Below are 21,620 nucleotides of genomic sequence, written 5' to 3' on the forward strand. Positions count from 1 at the left end.
AGAACACTTTCTGCGCATTTGTTCCTTCGCGCCTTCACACTCAATCCGTCTATCCAGTTTCATCATATCGAACCCAATCTCCTCCACCATGGCATCAGAGATCAAACCGCTGAGTTACCTGACTCTGTTGAAGTCGGGTCAGTATTCCGACTTTGTCATCGAGTGCCAAGGCGTCGAGTTCAAGGTCCACCGAGCCATTGTCTGTCCCCAGTCGACCATGCTGGAAAGAGCAGCCAACGGGGACTTCAGGGTGAGCTTTTGCCACTGGCGCCTGCTTGTGGCTTTGACTGACCTTGCCTTAGGAAGCAAAGGAGGGACGGATCAAGATGACAGAAGATGATCCGCGTATCCTGAGTCGCGTCCTGGTCTTCCTGTACACAAACGACTACGAGACATCCAGCATCCCAAAATTCCTCCAAACCAGAATCGCATCCGCCGAACGCCACATGGCTGATACCGAACCAGACTACGGATGTCCCGGGATGGAAGAGCTCATGGTCCATTTATTGGTCTTCAAGTCCGCGGACATGCTCGGCATCGAACCACTGAAGAGACTTGCATCCAGTAGATTCCTACGTGGGGCTTCTTCCAGGTGCCTTGACCCGAACTTTGCAAAACCGCTGAACCTGGTATACGAGTGGACTCGGGAGGGCGACGAATTTCTGCGCTGGCCTGTGACGGACATCTGTCTTGAAAAGTATCGCGACCTGCCTTCCTGCCCTGCAACGATGCATGTCCTTCAGATGCACGATCCGGTGACGTGGAGAGTTATCACAGATACAGAACTCCACGACCGACTCCAAGAAGAATACCAGGCAGAAATCCTGGAAGGTCTCCAAGAACTCCAGGTACTACTCGAGCCGTACGGTAATGATGGTGGCCAAGGAAGCTGAAGCTGTGTCATGCGACGGACGACGGGCGTCGGCGACGGAAGTTCGACTGAGCTACGGATTCTCCAGCGGATGTCATGACCGTTGCAAGTTGCACGGGCTATGTTGGCTAAGCTCTACCGAGGAATTCACTTCTCCACCAGTTCGGTCAGTCACGCAGCCAGTCAGGGACAACGAGAAGAAGACGTATTGTTGTGGCTGTGAGTAATCAGCAGACAATGCTGATGCTTTCGTGTTGAGGGCGAGATGATGTACAGTTCCTGTAGCATTCGGTAGAATAGTCCCTTGAGTCCCCATTGAAAACCAAATCAATTCTTTTGGTATGTCCAGTACGGGTGCATCACGACTTATTTGGTCTTTTCAGCATCCACGACGCTCTCATGTGTCTCCGTGTACTTTTCCTATGTCTCTGGGTACCACTCATGTGTCTCCACGTACTCCATACCTGTTATCTCCCATCTCGCTCCCATGCACGGAGTATTCGTGGTCGATACTCATATGGCTAGTGGTGTTGTACTGTAGCTTACATGTTATTGTGCCTGTAAGAACCCGTGTTGGACAGAAACATCTACAGTACCCCACGAAGCTGTGTCCACTGTAGGGTAGGAACCTGATACTCAACATTCCCCTCATCTGCCTGCATGGCTTAGGATGAACTCACGATGTTATGAGTTTGAGGTACGATTTTTTCATCGCACAAAACTGTGGAAGGGACAAACCCCGGGTGTGTATGACCGTTCTGGAATTGGTGGTTTGCAACGGTGAACAGCGGCAGGATGTCCATGATGAACATACGTCTCGTATATATGTTTATTCGTTATAAAGTCTTTGCGAGGATGTCTACTTCACCCGCGCACCACATCGCCTCGCATCACGGGAATTTACAACAAAAATCGGAACCCCCTCGCAGCGGCTTCACTCGGAATCGCTCCCTCTTGAACGGTGAGATCATGCTTATGCCCCGCGCCTCGCGCCCCCTTGTTAATCGCTCCCTCAACCCACTCGCCTCGATCCAACTTCTTGTTCAGCCGCACGAGGATCAACCGCAGCACCGTCGCCGCGCAGATGGCGATGAAAGCCGTGCCCGAGCAGACACTCATCGCCAAGACGTATCTCGGCCCATCGCTCTTGGGGAACATATAACTGGCGTAGATGGAGCTGGTGTTGCTGACCGCATTAATCGCGGCGAGGGCGGCCGCACGTTTCGCGGGCGGGCGGGGCATGGTGTTGGAGATCCAGCCCAGAGCCACGACATAGCCGGTATACACGCCCGGAACCATCAGCATCATGGCCACATATCTTGGTGCGGTGGCGGTGGTGGCGGCTGCGAGGATGAAGCTCGCCATGGCGACGTAGAGAGGCACAGTGACGTGGAAATAGCGTTCGCCAGTACGATCAGCATGCCAGGCGTTCAGGAATGCGGTGATGACGCAGAGGACGTAGGGGGGTGCCGTGAGCAAGAGCGACTCGATGTCGCCGTATCCGAGGGTTTGAACGACGGTGGGGAAGAAGTTCGTTACAGAGCCAGAGGCCACGATGCAGAAGAGCATGAGCATCTGGACAGGAAGGGAGTTAGCGTCGGTAGGAATAGACAGGGGAGGATAAGAGGTGGAGACATACCATGATCCACATCTTGATGTCCTTGACCGCAAGCTTGAATCCGTGGAAGAAAGTCTGCTGCTTGCTGTCCACCCAGTCGTCTTCGCCGATATCTTCGTCCAGTCGCCACACAGCAAGTTGTTTCTCCTCGTGTGATAGCCAAGGGGTGGTTCTCGGAAAGTTGGGCAACACGAAGATTGCGCCGAAAGCAATGACAATGGTAACGCATCCCTCGATGATGAAGAGCCATCTCCAAGCTCGGAGACCTGCGGTCCCGTCCATGTTCTTAGTGATGCCTGCCGCGATGAGACCGGAGAAGGCACCCGAAATGAGCGACCCTGAATATAGCATTGCCGTTCTGAAGCCCAGTTCTTTTCTGGTATACCAAGAACTTAAAAAATATAAACAACCAGGAAAGTACACCGCTTCGACGAAACCTAGGCAGAACCGAACAGCAATAAGACCGCCAAAAGATTCGACGCCGGCAGTGGCGGCGGATATGGTGCCCCAGACGATCATGGCGGTGGGGAGGTAAAGCCGAGGTTTGCCGATTTTGTTGAGGAACAAGTTGGAAGGAATTTGCATGAGCAGGTAGCCGACGAAGAGAATGCTGACAGCTGTCTGATACTGGGTGCCGTGGAGCTTCAGCTCGTCCTCGAGACCAGCGAGTCTGGCTGCCGCGATGTTGTTTCGATCAAGATAGTTCAAAATATACCTACAGAGGCGGTCAATTTCTTGTCGAGAGCAGATACCAATGCGGGACGTACATGAGGATAATCGTAGGTATAAGTCGGAAATCAATCTTTCGTACCAACGCCCTCTCCGCGATCCGGCGCTCCTCTGTACTGAGCGACTTGACATACGGAGGAGGCTCTCGCCCCACGGTCACAGGGGCCTCGACATATTCGGCGGGATCGTGCTTGACTCCATTCAATGAACTCCGGTCGGAGTCATGGATGTAGTCCTGGTGGACTTCGTGGGTGGCCATCGTAAGAAAGAATCCGGCCGTCTGTCCTGGTTGTTAAGAGACAGTGGACAGTAACAGGATTGTAGTCCAATTTCTCCTGTGAAGTTGAGGGTATTAACGTGGCCGGGAAACTAAGAGATCACGAAGCAGTCACGTCAGGATGGGCAGCACCTTCTGCGTTTCCTACCGACGGCCACATGTCCAGCACATGGAACTCACGTTGCATGCGTTCTGTATGTTACTCCGGCATTATTCCACTAAGAAAGGCTGGAAGAGCACCCCAAAGTTGCCATCGTCTCCATGACGCCTGCAAAATTGTGGATGAAGTCAGTTGTCCAGCTGCTCGACGATGCCCACAGGTGCCCGCAGAAAATACCGTTGCGCCAATGACGACACTACCGGGTAATTGGGAGCTGCATCGGTGTGGAAACTGTGTCGATCTCAGCCATCTCGTGGCCCCTTCGTCTCCGGATATTCCTCGCACTTCAGTGTTGATGGAAGCCGGGACCCCACGGCGGACACCCAGGCGGGGTGTGGCAATAAGTGGCGGTGGGGGGTGTGAGAGCCTACGAGTACGAGGACCTGGAGAAGCAGGGCGAGAGTCGACTTTTGTGGATCTGGAATGGAATGTCGAAGAGAACAAGGGCTGTAGATGGGCAGGAGATATGCAAGCCATGTTGCAGCAGAAGGAAAGTCGAACCGGCGGACATGGAAGTCGGCACGGAAGCTTGGTTCTTCGTTCTTCGTTCGCTTCCATGTAAGCCAAGGAAGCTTCGCTCTGATGCAAAGACCCTTGGAGTCTTAGGACACCAGTGGCCATGTAGCGAATGGCGGCAGGCTATTCGCAGGTTTCCAGTTGCGCTCTGAAAAGTGAATCGTTCTGTAGCTGTGAGGTTGCACTGGCAAGTGATGGCCTCTGCAAGCACCCGAGGCGTGGAACCGACGCGTTCTATTCTGTAGAGGGAGGCGATCGGCTCAGATAAAGCGCGGGTGAAGTTACAGGAGCGACTCTTGGTCGACGCAGCCTTCCGCCTCTCGTAATGGTCCATGCCTTGCAGAGAACCGAGACGAGGGCTGCCTCTAATTCGGGCGAACTTCGTGATGGTTCGTAAGAGCGACGTTGCGCATTGCTGCTGCAGCAAGCTAGGTTGTTGCACATGTGCACCGCCGCACGGCTGGGTTCTTGCTGGATGCGACTTGGTATACGACGTGATTCGATATCGATGGGAATACAAGGCACCATGGCAAGTCACTGGCTAGTTCTTGCGCTGTACGACAAGAGCGTCCAGGACAGAATAACCTAGCCAGGCGCTTAACGCCATGATATAAAGACATGAAACAGTGACGACTCACATCGCATCGTTGTCGACATTTCCATTTTTCATCATGCTAGCTTTTACTTCTTTGCCATCGGCTTCGATCATGTACAGTAGGATGGGACATCTCAAAAGACATGCTGCGTTCGTTCCACGTGCCAGTCAAACATGGCTCCTTGCAGATTCCAACCAGCAATCACTCACGGAGTTCGGTTCCACAGATTCAACGCCGCGCCATGATTAGGATACATAAGAAAAAGTCCGCTAAGATCTTAGCTACTTCCGCCGCTCGTGCTCCCCGCATTCCTGACTGACACCCGTCTGCCAACAATCGCTTCCCTGATGCTCCCAGCTTCCGAGGCAGTCGGTGTAGCATCATCGGTCATGACACTGCGATACGTGGATGAGCCACGACTCAACGTAGGTGCCAACGCCCCACCCGCTTCCGGCGGGTCATTGAAAGGTGACTCCTCGATCGGGCTGACAGGTGCTGAGTCTGAGAATGGGTTTCTGACCGTGGATGGGCTGGGTGGTTCCGGTGACGCGCCAGCAGCAACCGATCGATAAGGAGGGGGTGCTGTGGCCGTAGAAGACGGTCGAGGGATGGGGTCGGCAGCGGTGGTGGTAATGGCAGGTATTGATCGTTGTGGGCTAGGGGGCACGGCGTGCGTCACAGCGTCTCGATAGGGGGGAGCCACTTCGTCAATACTGTGCAAGCTTGGTTCGGCAGTGTGATTGCTGCCACGAGAAGCCGTGCCTGAGCGGCTGAGGACGCTGGGATCCCGGCTGCGAAGGCTGTTCGAGCTGGAGAAGCGACCGCCCATGAGCAACTCCGCGTCGAAGGAAAATGCTCGCAAATGTCTGGTCCACTTCTTCTTTCCTGCTTTCGGCGGTCTCTTCTCTGACACCTCTGCACCGGCCCGTTTCCTTCTCCTTCTGACACAAAAGAAGAACAAGAGTGCGGCCACAACGGCTGCAGCGACGATGGGTACTGCAACGGCTGCTTTGAGTGCAGGTGAGCAGGAAAGGTTGGTGCATGAGGATTTCTCCGAAACTGTGACGGGCCCATCGGTGGCACTGCTTGCAGCGTTGGTCGCTGTGTTGGTTGCGTAACTGTTCAGACTCGGGGTTGCAGTGTCTGAAGCTCCTGGCGTTGAGGATACGAGGGTAGCAAAGGTCGTAGAAGACTGTTGTGACGAGCCGGCATCACCAGAGACGGCTGAGGTCGACGCAGGGGAGTCAGATGTTGAAGCTGGAGTGGCAGACGTGCCAGTGTTGAATCGACCGCCAGTGGACTCGGCAAATTCGCTGGACATGGACGACATAATCTCGCCCAGACTCGCCGTGTTGAACGTCTGGGTCGCTCCCGTGAAGCCAGCGCCTTCAGGCATGTTGAACGTGTTATCTAGAGAGAATGTCGGGTTGAACGATTGGGTCAATGAAGGTGCGAACGAGTGTGAGGGAGACTGCAGATCTCGACGGGCTACACGAGGCCCCAGGGCCGGGAACAGTTGAAGGTTTGGGAGATCCAGAGTGAAGTCGACCCCGCGAGAGGCGAGGACCACGACATGTAAAGGAACAAAGGTTCGGAGGGAAGGGTGGCAGGACAAGGCCCCCAGGATTCCGAAGTCAGCGGACCGACTCCAGTCGTGGCAAGCGAAAGTGAGTTCGGAGGTACAGTCGAGCAGTTCGGGCTCAGCGTGGCCCGGCTAAGCACCCTTTTTCAGGCTCACGGGCTCAGCGTCCGCTTGGAAAAGGGCCAGGAGAGGATGCGTCACGGTATGCTGCGGGTTGCAGGATTATAATTGAAGGGTGTCGCTGAAGGATGAGATACGAGGTCCGGATCAGCGAGGCGCAGTGGGTGAGAAACTGTTGGTTGCGGCGAGAGAGAACAGCAAGAAGGATGCTTTACTTAACGGGGCTGACCGAAGGATCATCAAGGCGGAATAGCGAAGACAAGGCACGCAGGCACGCAGGCACGCAGGTACTTGACCATGCACTAAACTGCACCAAGCGAGGAGCGAGAGACACGGAGCATGAAGCGTCAAGCCCTCGATTGGCAAGTCGCCCTCCTGCCCAGACACAAGAACGTGCGGCGAACCAAGGAATCTCCTGGGTGTCGCATTGGGCGCGAGACCTCATTAGAGGTCCTTGGCTCAGTCGCTGCTGAATCTATGATTGGTGGATGCGATTTTGGCGTCACCGAGCTAGTACTCTCTCACATTTAGCGCCTCTAAAGCATACCTTGGCAGCCGCCATCCCATTCAAGGCCAACGGACATCCGAACGCCAGCTTCCCACAGCTCCCACTTGGCCTCACCATTCTTTCTTCTTCGCAACCTGCTGCAGCTCGCCTATCGCACAACTCCAGCCCCAGCCCCGACAGCCGAATCAGGCCTGTCGCTGCTTGCTTCTTGGCTCTATGAATTCGTGGTGTCTAGCTGCAGCCTTCAGCCTTGGCTATAAACCGCGCTGTGGCCGCTCAAAGACCGCTCAACCCGCCACAGGAGATGTGAACCGAAGGTGAAGATCTTCACATTGGACATGAGAGTAAGACTCAAAATACACTAGCATAGGTCCCAGATGAATTGCGCAAGCAGCCCGCCAGGAACTCCGTGCGCTGCCATCTTCAGACACATCGCACCTGGCTTCAGGCAAAAGAAATATCGGACTGACTTGCCTGCCTGCATGCCTGCGCGTTGGACAAAAGTTGCAACATGCACCCAGCGCCAGCCATCACCAGCCTTTTGGGCATGGGCGGCCGCATCTGGCGCAAAACGCAACCAAGTGCCGGAACAGAATCTATTAAAAGCTGCAGATGGCGTCAAATCTTCTTGTCCGCTGCCCGTTGAAGATCAGCTCACTCCACTTTCGGCACGTGGCAGGTACTTCATTGGACGGAAGTCACATGACACGGAGCCTGTAAGCTGCGACTGGCCGACCTCCGATTCAACGGCCTGAGACATGCTGCAACACCGTTCATCATCACTTCTAACGCCTGCCACCTTTTATTCCTGTATTAACCGAATTCAGCATTTCGACTCATGAAAGGGCCTGCCATGGGCGTGCTGATACACCGCCTAAGGCCCTGTCGGGCATTGGGCCGAGCAATGACGTACCTTATTTTACTGCTGGTGGTGCTAGTGTCGAACGGGCGCCGACTCGAAACCCTGCGGGAGACGCCCTGCGCTTTTCGTTGTCCTCTGACCCTTCTCTGAACCAAGGATCTTCAGGTCTTGCATGCAACCCGGATAAAAGGTCCCGGCGAGATCTTAGCGGATTCTCACAGGTGTACGGAGCACTCCGTACACCGTACGAGTTACGAATACTGGTAGATACTCCGTTTTGATGGAAGCAAAGATGGCACCTCGATTGATACACAGTACATACTCGTTATGTTGCACTGCATTTTCACCCCCAGGTGCCAATCTTAATTCATGGAGTCTGGTACGACCTGTGATATTGGAGTACTCCGTACGGGACATTTGGACGCGGACCAGCCACCCTGCAACGAACATTTCTTCAGGGCTAACCGAGCCGGAGAGCCCAGTGTTTGGCGAACAGCCTCAGCCTTGCTTCAGCTCCCACGGCAGGTCGTCCAACTCGTTGACCCACACGTGATTTCTACCACTATCGCCATTGGTCGAAGGAGTGCCCTTTCAATCTCATGCTGGTCACATTGAAGAGCCTACGGACTACACATGTCGGGGTTGTTTTATCAGATGCCCGCATTTACAAGTCAACTGTCCGAGGCTCCTGTGTGGCCGACTTTGAGCGCCATCGCTGGTATTGAGTACCCTCGACGGATTCGAGAGCCATTCCATGGAACATGGCGCGGAGGTCGCCAATACTGTCAACGAAGTGGGGAGTACGTACCTGGTGAACTCGGTACAAGTCTTCTCCCGAGCGAGTCCGGCTCGTCCATCCTTCTACGCATGAATGTGCAGTAGGTGGCACTGCGGCCACACTTCGATTATGTCAAAGCGATGGCCGGCAACCCATCCAGGTTCAGTGCTATTAAGGGGCGGTACGGAGCTAAGCCCACCATGTTGAAGACGTCAATTCCTTGGTCGAAGGCATCATAAGGATAGTCATCACGAATCTGTCATCGGATGTTCCGTCCATTAGTTTGACATGTTGGTCAACATCGGGTGTCGAAGGGTATGGGGCTTCCAGGTAACAATGATGTTCCGAGGACCCATTTGCAGCGCATTTCGAGCAATACCAACATAGATGGGCGCTTGAAGGATTGACCTAAAACCCGGGCGAAGCCAAAGGCCGCTACAACAGGTTAGTGCTCACATACCTACCACTGACAGTGGCAGATGACGCGCGAATAATCCATTTGGTGCAGGAAAACAGCCGCCCTATCTTTTGCAGCAAGCCAACATAGGCCACCTTGGCTCGACCACCCTCAACATACTCCAGATTTGGTGGAATGGCATGATCGGCTTTGGTTGATATGACTATCTCAGCAGGACGGAAATAGAGCACAGGACCAGTCGCCTCCGCTCATGCCATGGTCCTCACTTCAAAACACCAACTGGTACCCTCACTCCTGATATTGGTTTTCGCTTCTCTGTCCTTCCACGCAGCTAGCTGATGGCAGCTATACTGCTTTTATATCCACCAGTTTGAGCTCACTAAATCAATTCCACTGCAGCGGTCCAATACCTTTCATCTCTTGAAGTCATTCGGGTTAAGAGTAGTTATCAGGGAAAGATCGGGCACTGACCTCCGCACGACAATGCTGTCCGAGCCCCATTGACTGCGCCACCGCCATCTAGTGGGCATGTCACTGGCCAAGGACACAAGATGCTGTGTCGAGTTTCTGTTCTCTGCCGTCACTTTCCTCTCTGAACTAGATGCAAAGAGAGAAGGTAATAATAGGTAAAGGGGTAGTAGCCGTCTTCGATGTCCCTTATCGGGGTCCGTCGTGGATTTGCTTCCTTGGACCAGAGAAAGACCTCAGCCTATCCTCAACTCTCATCTATGTGGCGACTGTTTAAAACGAGCACCGTCCGCACCGAGACTCCACCTTGCCTGAGTCCCAAGCGATAGCGACAGCTTCAAATTCGTATTGAATTGAGCTGTCACGCTGTCCAGACGAAGTCCTAATTGCCGAGAAGCTGTTTCGGTGGAGTCTAGGTTCCAAGCTACCGCACAGCGCGTGTGCGGTCGTCCTCTTGAATCAAGGTAAGCCTAAGTCGACGAGCAGATCTCTACTTTTGGACACCGGCTGCCTCGTGCGATTATCGATGATGAGATCCACATCAGAACCTGTGGTCACCACGCCTCAAAACATGGCGTGCATGTGTATTGCCCAGCAAGGCATGAAACTTCCCGAATCTCGGAGTTTACAGCCTCTCCTGCTAGATATATGCTCTTAATATTCCACTAGGGCGCTACCGTGCTGGCTTTCTTGCTCTCCCGAGTTTCGTTCACGGTCGGGAATTCACCTTGGTGGCATCATAGCTTTTGTCATTCTGCCCGCAAGGTCCGAGGGCCATAACACTTTGTATACTGTTTCCTCCAGCCCTCCGGCTTCCCGCCATCATATCAGGGGCCTCCCTTCTGGCTCCGGGGGCGTCAAAGTTGGAGGTCCCGGGTTTGTTGCGCTGAAGAAACGAACCTCGTTAGAACCAACGCTCTAACTTCTTATCGTAGGTTGTCTTCCCGGTACACTCTCCATGGACTGGGATACTTTACGTTGAGACTCCTGTTGATCACCTTGAGCGCGTCGCCCTAGCCAGGCGAGTCATTCCCCCAAGCAACAGGACGTTGGCTTCCCCGGAAACCCAGCCTGAGCGTCCTTATCCGGACCGTCCGCTCCGACACGTGCGATCGAGACACAGACACCTCGTACACCGACTTCAACTATTCCATCTCGCAGCAGGGTCTGACCGTCGATGTTATCCGCGAGGAGACTGTAAACGAGCACCACGCCAGTCAGGCGTACCGTCCGCGACGAGTCCAGCGTCAATGATGCTGTCCAAGAGACCGTGGAAGTACAGGTATTCCAGTGCATTTGTCCGCTGTCACCTAGGTGGCTGTGAGTCAAACCCATTTGTGCTCACCTACTTCAGGATCGAAGACAAGACTGGCCATGGCATGACGTGCCATGACTCGTCTTGACTTTCCCTAATTACCATATCTCATTAGCTGTGAACCTAGCAACAGCTCGCCGCGGCCCAGCTAGGATCTACCGCCCGAATCTGACAGCTCCCCGGAGGAATGCATGCCAACAAGATAATCGCCGTCACATTCGCTTCTGCAGCCCTGTTCTTTTGTCCCCGGACGGCCGACTCCAAGTCTACGTTACTATCCACGCAGGTCCGTTCGACGGCTACACACCCCAGACATGTACGCCTCAAACGCTGTCTCTCCGACCATGACCTGTTCGCTCTCTGACGCCGTATATGGCTAGCGCGACCGTGCAATATACGGCACCGGACCGACTCTTCCACGCCTCGAACGCTTCAAACGGTCCCGGTCTCGACGTCCGAGGTGTCCAATGAGACCACGGAGGCAACCTCGCAGGTCTTCCAGCTCGCGGCTTCCACCTGGGTTGGGTAAGTAAGCACGCGTGCCTGGCTGGCGAGGCGAGAGACACAACGGCAGCACAGATCGGGGGAAATTGAGAAGAGAGACAGACAGAGTGAGAGGGCGCTGAGGGACAGTATTCCAGCGTGAAAAGCTCCAAGGGGATACCTAACTCAATAAATAATCCTCACGTGGCATCAAACGATGCTCTAGTCCTCTTCGCTCATCTACAATGTTCTTTCTCGATTTACGCCTGGTTGCATCCTGTTGGAGGGCAGCCAGCCTCGGAGTGAGATACTTCGATTGATTAGTTCGAGAACTATCCGCTGGTCGCAATGGGCTATCACGCCGCTACTACACCCCACCTTTGGGAAGTGTAGGCATCATCCTAATAGCAACACCCCCAATCCACATATATAACCATCCCATGCTCGGTTAACAGACGTTCGGTGAGCCAAGCCACCTATACCATACCTCATACCATCACTTCACGAATAGCTTGGCTTCGTACCTAGTGGCACAGGTGGCGGCGCTACACCCATTGCTCCAATACTCCCATGCATATTAGCCGGCTTTTTCGGAGGCGGCGGAGGCGGCGGTTTCCGAGATATCGAAGCCGCAACCCCGGGACTCTGTGGTGGAGGTATGACGGAGCTTGCTTGCATCGGCTGCTGCGCCACGTATGCAGTTCCATTGCCTCCGTTCGGCGCGTTTTCTGACGTAGGTGATGGGGAACTATGTTTCTCGAGAAACGAGTTCAATCGGCCGGTGACGTTATACTTCTTGTTCCATTCGTTGGCGCGATTGCCAGCAGCATCGATCGAGTCCTTGTGACGTTCACGGAATGAGTTTGCGGTGCGTACAGCCGATGTGGCGTCTGCGGCGGAGACTGTGGATGGGTCTTTGTACGCGTTTTGGGCCGTGCGCATCGCGGACTGCTTTTCGGCCCAAGTTGTTCCATGGTCTTGTGGTTGTGGTTGCACCGGCTGAGTGTAGCTTGGTTGAACGGGGGCAGGCGCCGATACAGGAGAGGGCGATTGGACGGGAGTAACGAAAGGAGGGGTCACAGTCTTTAAGCTGCTTGCGCTTGCGCTTGCACCTGGGCCCATACGAGCGAAGCGGGCCTGGAGTTCGGAGAGCTGGTTTGTTGCCGGCTGGGCGTTCGTGGGCGGACTAGTGGGCTGATTTGTTTGGCTCTGCTCGTTGCGCCAGGGGTTTGAGGGCTGGTTAGACCCAATACCAAGGGCCGGGACCGAGACGCCTGAGTGTCCTAATCTATTGACGGCAGCTTGATTAATCCCGTAGCCTGTACTGGGTTGCGCTGGTATGGCAGCTGGGGCCGAGTCGTACGCAGGCGGAGAGGGAGAGTTAACCACGGGCGGAGGAGTGGGTGTAGAAAACGTAGGCTGCCGAGAAGGTAGCCTTGGTGGTACCCTCGGTTGCTGTCTGAGCGGTCCTGGTTGCGCGGCGTCGGGACTTCTATCCACGTGGCGGTGGACAGGCGGCGGCGGTAGATGATCTGTCTTCAGTCCTGTTCGGTCTGCCCTATAGGGCAACGGAGGGCCAGCGTTTCTCTTTTGCTCTGAGATCTCTTCCTCTGTAGGTCCGCTGGCTACTGTGTTCACGGTTGACATCTGATCCGGACGCAAGGGAGCACCCCATCCTGAAGTTTGAGGCGTGATCTCGTTCGGCAGCGCAGCTCCACCGTGGTAGTTGACATTCTTTGGAGGCGGCCCAAATGAAGCTGGGTCTTTGAGACTAGACAGAGGTCGGGACACGTGAGTGTCTTCTTGCTTGTGGGGATCTACTTTCTTGCCCATCCAGCCGGCCTGCTCAGCACTTCAGCATTTCTGTATTGGGAGACAGTCAGCCACTGACCACTTGATTGATGCCCTTAAAGTCGCCTCTCCAAGACTCCTTGCCTCCGTCCCGACCCTTAGGATGCCACCCCTCCTTCACAATCCCTCTGAAGCCGCTCATCGTGGGGAGAGCCGGAAATGAGAGCTTGTGTGCTCTTGGACGTGCCCTGTCCTGGGCAAGGAGAGTGAGGTTCGAATCAGTGAGGATAGGGCTAGAGCAAGACGGGCTCACGATATTTGTCGTCTGAAATAGGTGTCGAGGTTGCAATTGCGAGTGAAGTTGCGATGAAGAGCAGCGGGCACTCTATGAATGAGTTGGCGCAAGTCGACTCGTTCACTGACGTCGCAGGCCAAGCCCGATAGAGACGCCAAGCCTAAAGTCTGGCGCTTTCCCTATTGTGGCCTAGTGCAACCGGACTCGGTGCAGTGACTAGGACCTCCTTTTCAAGTGGCAGCCTTGCGAGAGACTTGCAGGGTTCGAACAAGTCACAGAACGGCTTTGGGGACTCGGGGAAAGGAATCAATTAATTTCCCACACGGTGCAGGACAGCGTCCGTGCTTCCTGCTCAGTGTTCCACCAAAAGTCGGAAATGGGAGAAGCCCTCCCGCTCCAGCAGTTCTACCGGTGCCAGACTAAATGACATCCAACCCAGTCCAGTACTAAGGAACCACCTGCGTGAATTGCCCCTCCAATGACTTGCTCAGGTCAAACTTCCCAACTGAGGGTCGCCGTCGATTAGAAATTCTGGATTCAAGTCGAATGCTGAAATCCTTCTGCTGGCCCCAGTCTCCAAGCCAAGATCAACATGTATGCTCTTTGATTGCCTCCCTACAATCATCCTCCAGATGATTGTTGCCATGCGCCGAACACCTTACTTGAAAGCCAATTCATGACTGAAATGTTATGCAACAACAAGCTTTTTTAAATGTACATAGGTCCTCGAGGTTGAGAAGAGCCTCCGCCGAACGATGTCATGCTGGTGTCTAGCGACAAGGACAATGCTTTGCTGCGCATGTGCTGCAAGGGTCGTAGAGTTCGTGAATGTTTATCAGTAAACGCGTATCTTTGACCACTTCTGCCACGGTGTGACCCACGTCAAGAAGTCATACGCTTGAAGTTGCCAAGCCCGACGACTCTGCCGTGGCACTAGAAAAAGTGTGTGTAGACCTTGGATGACTCGTGAACCTCCATCTCCTATTACCAGTCAGAAAGAATGTATGTCTCCAAGAATAAATTTACTTACCATCTTGAAAGTGTTGAGTTCCTCTTTGATCTGCTGTGCGAGCATCGGAGTCAATCGATTGCACGTTGCTATCTCGCCGCGGCGATCATATTCTCCACTGGGCCAAGTGTCGTGGAATTGAATCCGTGGGCTGAATGATATGTTGCGCATCAGGGTCTGGGGTGTCTCGGGGGTATTCTTCGAGTCTAGGCTGCCAAATCTATCCACAGTGAAGTAGTCATCAGGGTCATTACTCTCTTGGATTGTAATAGAGTCAGTCCGACGATGTCCGGACCGAGGAGGTTCGTCAGCAGGAGTGCTGGGCGCACTCGATCTAGGCGAGTCGTTGATATGCGGGATCTGTGGCAGGTTGAAATCTGGGACCTTGAAGTCGTAGGGTTTCGCCTTCGGGGATGGCTGATTGGAATCTGTCCGCTTGAGGATTCCTTTCTTAACGGCAGCAAGCACATCGGCACGCTCTTTTTCCGTGCCAACAATGCTGGGTCGCGAGCGTGTATCACTCGATACAGTGCCGCTTTCAAACGAGAGCTTTGTGTCGACTGAATTTTGCTCCAGCTTGGGGAATCCTGTCCCACCTCCTGGTTGGTCACGAGGATTGACGTTGACATTGACATTTTCTCTTTCGGCCTCGACAGTAACCATAGACACCTGAGCTAAGCTCGCTTGGTTGATTGGAGCATCAGCTGCGGGCACGCCGACCACCGACTTGGGCCGGAACAGACCGACAAGAGATCGAGTTCCTTTCTTCACCCCTTTGCCCATCTTACGGAGCATCACCGAGGCTGAAGAAGCCGTTGAGGATATCGATAGATTGTCAGTTGAGCCAGTAAAGAAGTTGCCTTGGCCTGAGTAGATGCTCTCGCCCAACCCTGCGGCCTCTTGCTTCTCTGCAATACGAGCTTGTTCGGGCTCCAGCTCATCTTCATATTTTGAATGCCTCTTGGAGGTGGTGGCCGAGTCCCTGTTGGCCACACTCTTCTCGAGGTTGTGTTGCGCAGTTGCTTTCCTAAGCTCTGCCGCACTGCCGAATGAGAAGGCCCTACGTAACTTCGATTTCGATTTCTTGGCATCCTTCTTGCTGACAGCCGCGAGCTGTTCGGCAGCCAAGCTGGTTGTGGACATCGCCGGCGGGGGTAGAGTGGTAGGAGGTATTGGGCGATTGTCATCGGTGTTGTCGCTTGTCATGTTCATTGGTCTTGATAGGGGGGAAGGCTGGCGGATGCTGGAATCTCCAGGTCGGGAAGGGGCCGCAAGTCTTGGTTCTTGTTTTGGAGAGGACACCGGGCTACCGGCCGCTGGGGACTGAGCCTAAAAATGGTCAGAAACAGGTGAACTGTATTGTGGGAAGATACTCACAGATCCAGGCCTCGACGATCGATTCGACTTCGACGAATTGATGCTGTCAGAGCTCGAGGTTTGTCTATGGTGATTCGGTCGTTGAACAGGCGTTGTAGAAGGTGGGGCCGTTTGTGCCGAATCAAGGAACGTGTTAGGATGAGGCGAAGCCGTTTCTTGCGGATCAGTTGAGTGGTTCAAACCTGCTGTTTGAATGCTGCCAAAACTGCGTCTTCGATATCTTGCAGCCAACTCAGGTGGCTGCGGCCGGGCTAACTGGAGGTCGTCTGCACTGGGTTTCTTATTTTGCACCGGATTGCCGTACGTAGAACTTCGGTGTGATTGTTGAGAACTCGAACTTAGCGAAGGTGTGCTGTTTGACTGAAGAGGATGATTGTAGAGTGAGCCAACTGCAGCCATGCCAGAGCCTGACGGCGGAGCGGATCCCCCAGCAGCTCGGTTCAGACCGATTTCCCCTTCGCTCCTTCGAACAGTTCGTCGATAACGATCAGGAGATGGTTTGGCTGAATTGAGATTTGATTGAGGTGGCGGCATCAAGGGCTCAGAGGTTATGATAGGCAGACCCAGCGACAGACGATTTCCAGCATCGATCCGTGGAAGGCCAGCGGGTGAGGTAGGTTGTGAGGAAGGGGAAGCACCTGGGTGAGGAGCTTTGGGGGACGAGATGGATCTACCCGAGTTGAGTGCGAGAGGACGAGTGTTGATGGTATTGGGCAATTGCGGTGTAGATGTGAAGGCATAAGGAGGAGCGATGGGCCCACTGGCGGGCATGCCCCTATAACCAGTTGCTGGCATGTTATATCGAGTCGGCTGCTGGTGGTTCCTCATCTGGCTGTGCGATGCTTGTGAAGAATAGCCCCCTGAGGAAGAGGGCCGCCCTAGCATTGAGACCGTTGTAGTTTGAGGAGGCAGCGTCTGCACCAAAGCAGCCATTTTTCAGATTTTCTATCAGTTGTGCCTCAGCACAAGATGTTGCTGGGGGTGGATTCGAGGTTCGTGTTTCGACAATCTCGGTTCGGTGGTGGGGGCTCGAAGAGGGAGAATCCCTGATTTTTCAAGTCAGAGATTGACTGCAGGCCCGAGTCAGTATGTCATTATCACCATAGACCCATTCGATCTGGGATCAATGTGAGATACACACCTTGATGTTGTGATGTTTTTCAAAGTGTACAACCGAGTCCCGGCATCACCACATGTGAATACCTGACTGATTGATTTGGGATCCAATGGTTGGGGGACGGCGGTGATCGAGTCGAGCGTCAACTGAGCGAAACGAAGGTTGATTAAAGGATGTGAGTGGAATCGTTGTCGACAGTCCAAGATGAAGCGAAGGGCAGGGAGAACTTGTCTCCCAAGAAACCTGGCAGGCAGCAAAGCCCGACAGCTAACAAACGAATGTTACAGCTGCGGCGCGTGTACAAGGTATTGGGCAGAGGAAGAGGCGAGCAACCGAAGACGGTGACAACAACGGCGAAAAGACGGCGTCGATGGGTACAGATAGAAGGAAAACTGTATGAAGTGATGAATGAATTGGGAGGGAAGGAAGTTCCTGGTGCAGTTTGCAGCGATTGATCTGAAGATTGACAATTGGCAATTGGTGCGGAAGGAGAAGGCCCAAGCATCAGCGTTCAGGAGAAACAGCAGCGAGAGTGGTCGATGCACCCACAGGAGGGGAGCGTTCTTGAGATGGGTCTAATGCCTAGTGCAGATTCTTGTTAGTGCGCGTTCAAGGGTGACGGCGGTGCTGCCCAGAGAGAGAAGGGAACACGCGTTCTGCCCGTCTGCCCGTGACTGCAGTGCAGCGCTCCAGTTAAGGTTAGGCGCAAGCCTTCTACTGCCTGGCGCCCGCACTTCCTTGCTGCCGTGCCCTTAAACCTTGGAGGCCTGGCCCTTGCTCGCGCGCCTGGAATGCACCCAGCTCAAAGAATCTACGCGCAACGGAGTCACGAAGTCATGATAGAGGCGAGCGACTGCTCCCTTCATTCCAGCCAATGGCCTCGATCAGTTTTATGTTTCGGGCGATGCCCGCTCGTTAGATGGGCCGATGCACACATCTACAGAGGCTGACACCAATGCAGCGACACCTTGCGTGTTTCTTACTGGCGGCTTTGAGCCGTCATCAGTCGCGGAGCACCACGGACTCTCACAGCTGGTCCTCGCGTACGGGGTACTGTTAATATCTATATCAGCAGTGGTTTGGCAAGTCCGTACTACTGCATTGTCCTTGCAATCCACGCGCAGACCCTTGCACGAGAGCTTCGAATTGCTCGCATGATGCTGACGGTCTGATATGTCTTTATCGCCTCCCTCCCGAGCCAGACGCCCACAAATAGAGAAACAAGTTGGCATGCTGTCTTGAGAATTGACATAATCATTACTTTGCTTTGTATATTATTGTATAGTCAAGCTAATGCATTTATGTACCTTCGGCAATTTCCGGAGAGTAAAGTCTGAACCTGCTTGAGACCTTGTCTGTCAGTTGTGAACCATGGATATTTCACCCAAAGGCCAGGGGCGGCATCAACTCTACCTATTTATGTTGCGTGCATATCGGGCGCTCCTTAATAGGCTGAGTAACCGAACAACCGAAACAAGTTCAATGCTGATCACGCTTAGAGCGAGCGGGCCAGGCTTTTCTTGGTTAAGCTGGGCCCCGCAAATATCACGCCTACAGATCGCTCCCGGCCTGGCTGCGCATCCTCCAGATTGCTCGTCGAAAAGAGATGTGTCGGCGGTTTAGAGTCGCTCAGGCCTTCCCAGGTTCAAGGGGGAGATCATTTTCCGCATGTGCTACTCGCGTACTCCGTACACTTGTGCAACTGTTACGAGGTATCCTGCTTTTAGGGACCGGGAGAATGCAGTTCCGGCAGTTATACACGTCATACAAGGATACGATCGTGCCTGCTGCTGTTCGACCGTTACTCTGACTATGTCCCCTGTGCCCCCATCGATGCCGCCTTACACGGGCCCTAGACGACTGATACGAATTTGTTCCAGGCAGGAAGCCCCCGGGACACAGCTCCACTCCGGCGTTGCGTCACTTGTGCTAAAAGTCTTACGGAACTTTCTCACCAACCAGCGACAGGCTTGGAACTGCCATCTTTTGCTCGTGATGGAGTTGAAGAGCTGCTTCGAGAATGCTTCGTCGTCTGCTCTGAGATTGTGCAACAGCCTACGGGTTCCGATAAATGAACCGCCAGTAGAATCTTGTCCAACGGCGAGGAGTACCTCTCCACTGATATCGGAGGTTCCAGATCAGCTACGGAGTACACAAATGCCACATGCACACCGACTTGACTCCGCGATCCCCTTCCCCTCTCACATGCCACACGCAAGCATCAGGCCATGTTGCATGCGTTTCCCGAAAGCTGCTGAACGCATGCTTCAAGACCCCTTAAGTTAACAAATGAGCCCACCCAGGCCAGCAATGAAAATCTTACGTGCGCAGCTCCGACATTCCTGAACCCCGCTTGACTCAAACTTTGAATTTCGGTGGACTCCTGTTGCCCCATGATTCTATATCGCCGACACGGGGGCACTTGGGCAACGACCACGCGTCGAGCGAACTTAAATCATGGTTTTCTTCCACTCTCAGCTGCATCTTCTGGCCGGGAAAAGAGGGTTCTTTTGAAGTATGGAACTATTGGCGATCATGTGCGCCCGTCCCCCTGCGATATCGTCCATGCAGCGTTCAGGCACCGAAGGCTTATGGCCAACCAATTTGTCCGAACAAGTCTTTGCACGATGCCCCGCGAGGAAGGAGCTTTTCGAAAAGGAGGGCGACAGTGGTCTGCGGCTGGCCAGAAGCTCTCAACACTTTGGTTGAAGTGATCATGATTCTTCTTGTTACGACTGGACTGATTCGCTGGGAGAATCCTCCTCTTCAAGGCCCGAAGCAATATTCATCCTGTGGCAGTCCGAGGAGGACAATGCCTTTGTAGAATGCGGAGAGAGCATTCTGTTGGGATGGTGACGCGGACATGCACAACAGCTCTAGCTTTCGATTCGGATCTCTTTATTTTCCGATGCTTTTGCTTTCACCGTTAGGTGTAGGTGTGCCGCTCCGATTCTGGAGTCCGCGATTTGCCACTGCCAATTTTTTATCGTTCTCGACTGGTCACCGAATGCTTTTGGAGAGAAGGTAAGAGTTTCTATCACACGGCTTTCTGTCCATACAAGAGCTTTATTTGCCGAGTCTCGGCACCTCGATTGAGCAATTCACCATCTAGGCAGGTCGATGAACCCTATGGATCGTTTCGTTCGAGTCGATCTTTGATGAACGAAGAACTAAACTTGCAGGACTGAACCAATTAGGAAGTGTATAAGGCGCTCTCAAACATCACAACACTGCAACTGCGGCTTGACAACCCTTGGGTGCCTGGCAACGCCAGATGCTCGGTGGATATGGAGTCAAGATGCACTTAGTTGTCTTCCGCTGGCGGAGGTTGGGTTTCGCGTTATTGCTGTCAAGGGAAGCGGGAGTCTAAAGTATAACCAAGATCTTGCTGATGCTTATCCCGGGCATCCAGATCTCGCTAACCGTGCTCGTCCGCTCCCGCTTTGGCAAAATCTTAGCGCTAGAGCCTGTCCCTGAGTCCTGCACGGCCGTCTTTGGGGAGGAGGTATTTACCATGGATCAAATGATGTTGCTTCTGATATTCGAGACCCAGTCAGTTACAACCTTGCAATAACTCAGGCTTGGACCTTATCTAAGGCACTTGATTACTACGTCCTTGCTGCGACATCATCGGCTACGAAACGAGAACTGTGAGATCCAAGACGCTCCTCGTGCAATGAACGAGAAGATCATTGTCCTTGACCAATAATCGAACCGTACCCCTATGTCAAAAATCCTTAAATCTGCCTGCCACTAGATTATTCCTGTCTCCAACCACCTGCAGACATCTTGCAACGCCAATGTATTGACCGCCACATGGTTACAGACGTCTGGGCTATCTGGATTACCCTGGATTACTCCGCAATTAGATCTCCTCAAGGATTGCCAACACCAGGATCAAGCCAGAAAGGACAAACACGACTGCAGAGTAAAAATCAACGATTCTTCGTAGGTCCGCCTTATCTCTCCGCAATGGTAACCAGTCTGAATCCGCTCAGGCTGTTTCAAATACAACGGCCGACCACACCGATGAGCTCGCACGTGCCCCGCCCAACACGCTTGTCTGCTGTACAACCAAAGAGCAGGTGATCCCCTAGACAGCAGCTGGGTTACAAGCACTGCCCCTTCGAGTCGTTACGGGGGGAACGTTCGTCGGACCTTCATTCTCGGGTGACTTGATTGTCTGGCTGCAAGCATCGCTTCCTAAAACAGATTTTGGTAAGATGCGGCGACGTGACTTACCGCCTGTTGAGCATCGGCGTTACCGTCGCACAGCGACACCAGGAACCCGGAGAAGCGGACCTGTTCAACTTCCCTGCTGTAACAGGGACGTCCGAAGGAAGACCGTGATGGAACTGTCGCATCGCACGACCAAACCCAACAACGACGTGCTGAACTCGTGGCTTAGGTGATACTCACGAAGGGAAACACAGGGAAAGACTCTGACATGCAGACCTGTCAAGTCGGCCCAAAGGCTTGTCCGCCGGTCACACCACGAGGGGTATCGTTCTTTGGGCCATCAGACGAAGTCGCCAAGCGTGTCTCTGTTTCAGCGCTCATGATACGTTTCTTCACTCTGCCAGGTTCCGCAGATGATGGAGGCCCAGGATGTGATGCGAGACTCGGTCCGAGCATGCCCGTCTCTTATAGTGGAGGGCATTGACCTTCGCCGCGGCCGTATATTTAATGGCAAAGCACAGAACTGGCGGTAGGTGGGTGATCGGCGCGTG

The 21,620-nt window shown here is 53.7% G+C and overlaps 5 protein-coding genes across 5 annotated transcripts; 1 reads left to right on the top strand and 4 right to left on the bottom strand.

Annotated features, from left to right (window-relative positions):
* Positions 1-88: 88 nt before the first annotated feature.
* A1O7_02157 (uncharacterized protein) lies at positions 89-893 on the top strand (the record flags this gene model as incomplete). Its single annotated transcript, XM_007756192.1, has 2 exons — positions 89-250; positions 303-893. The coding sequence occupies 2 exons, from the start codon at positions 89-91 to the stop codon at positions 891-893; spliced, it is 753 nt and encodes a 250-aa protein (XP_007754382.1).
* Positions 894-1,771: 878 nt separating this feature from the next.
* A1O7_02158 (uncharacterized protein) lies at positions 1,772-3,477 on the bottom strand (the record flags this gene model as incomplete). The annotated part of the gene is made up of 3 exons (XM_007756193.1): positions 1,772-2,446; positions 2,511-3,204; positions 3,257-3,477. The coding sequence occupies 3 exons, from the start codon at positions 3,475-3,477 to the stop codon at positions 1,772-1,774; spliced, it is 1,590 nt and encodes a 529-aa protein (XP_007754383.1).
* Positions 3,478-5,044: 1,567 nt separating this feature from the next.
* A1O7_02159 (uncharacterized protein) lies at positions 5,045-6,163 on the bottom strand (the record flags this gene model as incomplete). The annotated part of the gene is made up of 1 exon (XM_007756194.1): positions 5,045-6,163. The coding sequence occupies one exon, from the start codon at positions 6,161-6,163 to the stop codon at positions 5,045-5,047; it is 1,119 nt and encodes a 372-aa protein (XP_007754384.1).
* Positions 6,164-11,802: 5,639 nt separating this feature from the next.
* Positions 11,803-13,294, bottom strand: A1O7_02160 (uncharacterized protein; the record flags this gene model as incomplete). Its single annotated transcript, XM_007756195.1, has 2 exons — positions 11,803-13,143; positions 13,193-13,294. The coding sequence occupies 2 exons, from the start codon at positions 13,292-13,294 to the stop codon at positions 11,803-11,805; spliced, it is 1,443 nt and encodes a 480-aa protein (XP_007754385.1).
* Positions 13,295-14,320: 1,026 nt separating this feature from the next.
* A1O7_02161 (uncharacterized protein) lies at positions 14,321-16,706 on the bottom strand (the record flags this gene model as incomplete). Its single annotated transcript, XM_007756196.1, has 3 exons — positions 14,321-14,368; positions 14,418-15,725; positions 15,774-16,706. 3 exons carry the CDS (start codon positions 16,704-16,706, stop codon positions 14,321-14,323), a joined length of 2,289 nt encoding a protein of 762 aa, XP_007754386.1.
* Between the last annotated feature and the right edge of the window lie 4,914 nt (positions 16,707-21,620).

Source organism: Cladophialophora yegresii, assembly GCF_000585515.1.
Source record: "Cladophialophora yegresii CBS 114405 chromosome Unknown aczIN-supercont1.2, whole genome shotgun sequence".
NCBI classification, from domain to species: Eukaryota; Fungi; Ascomycota; class Eurotiomycetes; order Chaetothyriales; family Herpotrichiellaceae; genus Cladophialophora; species Cladophialophora yegresii.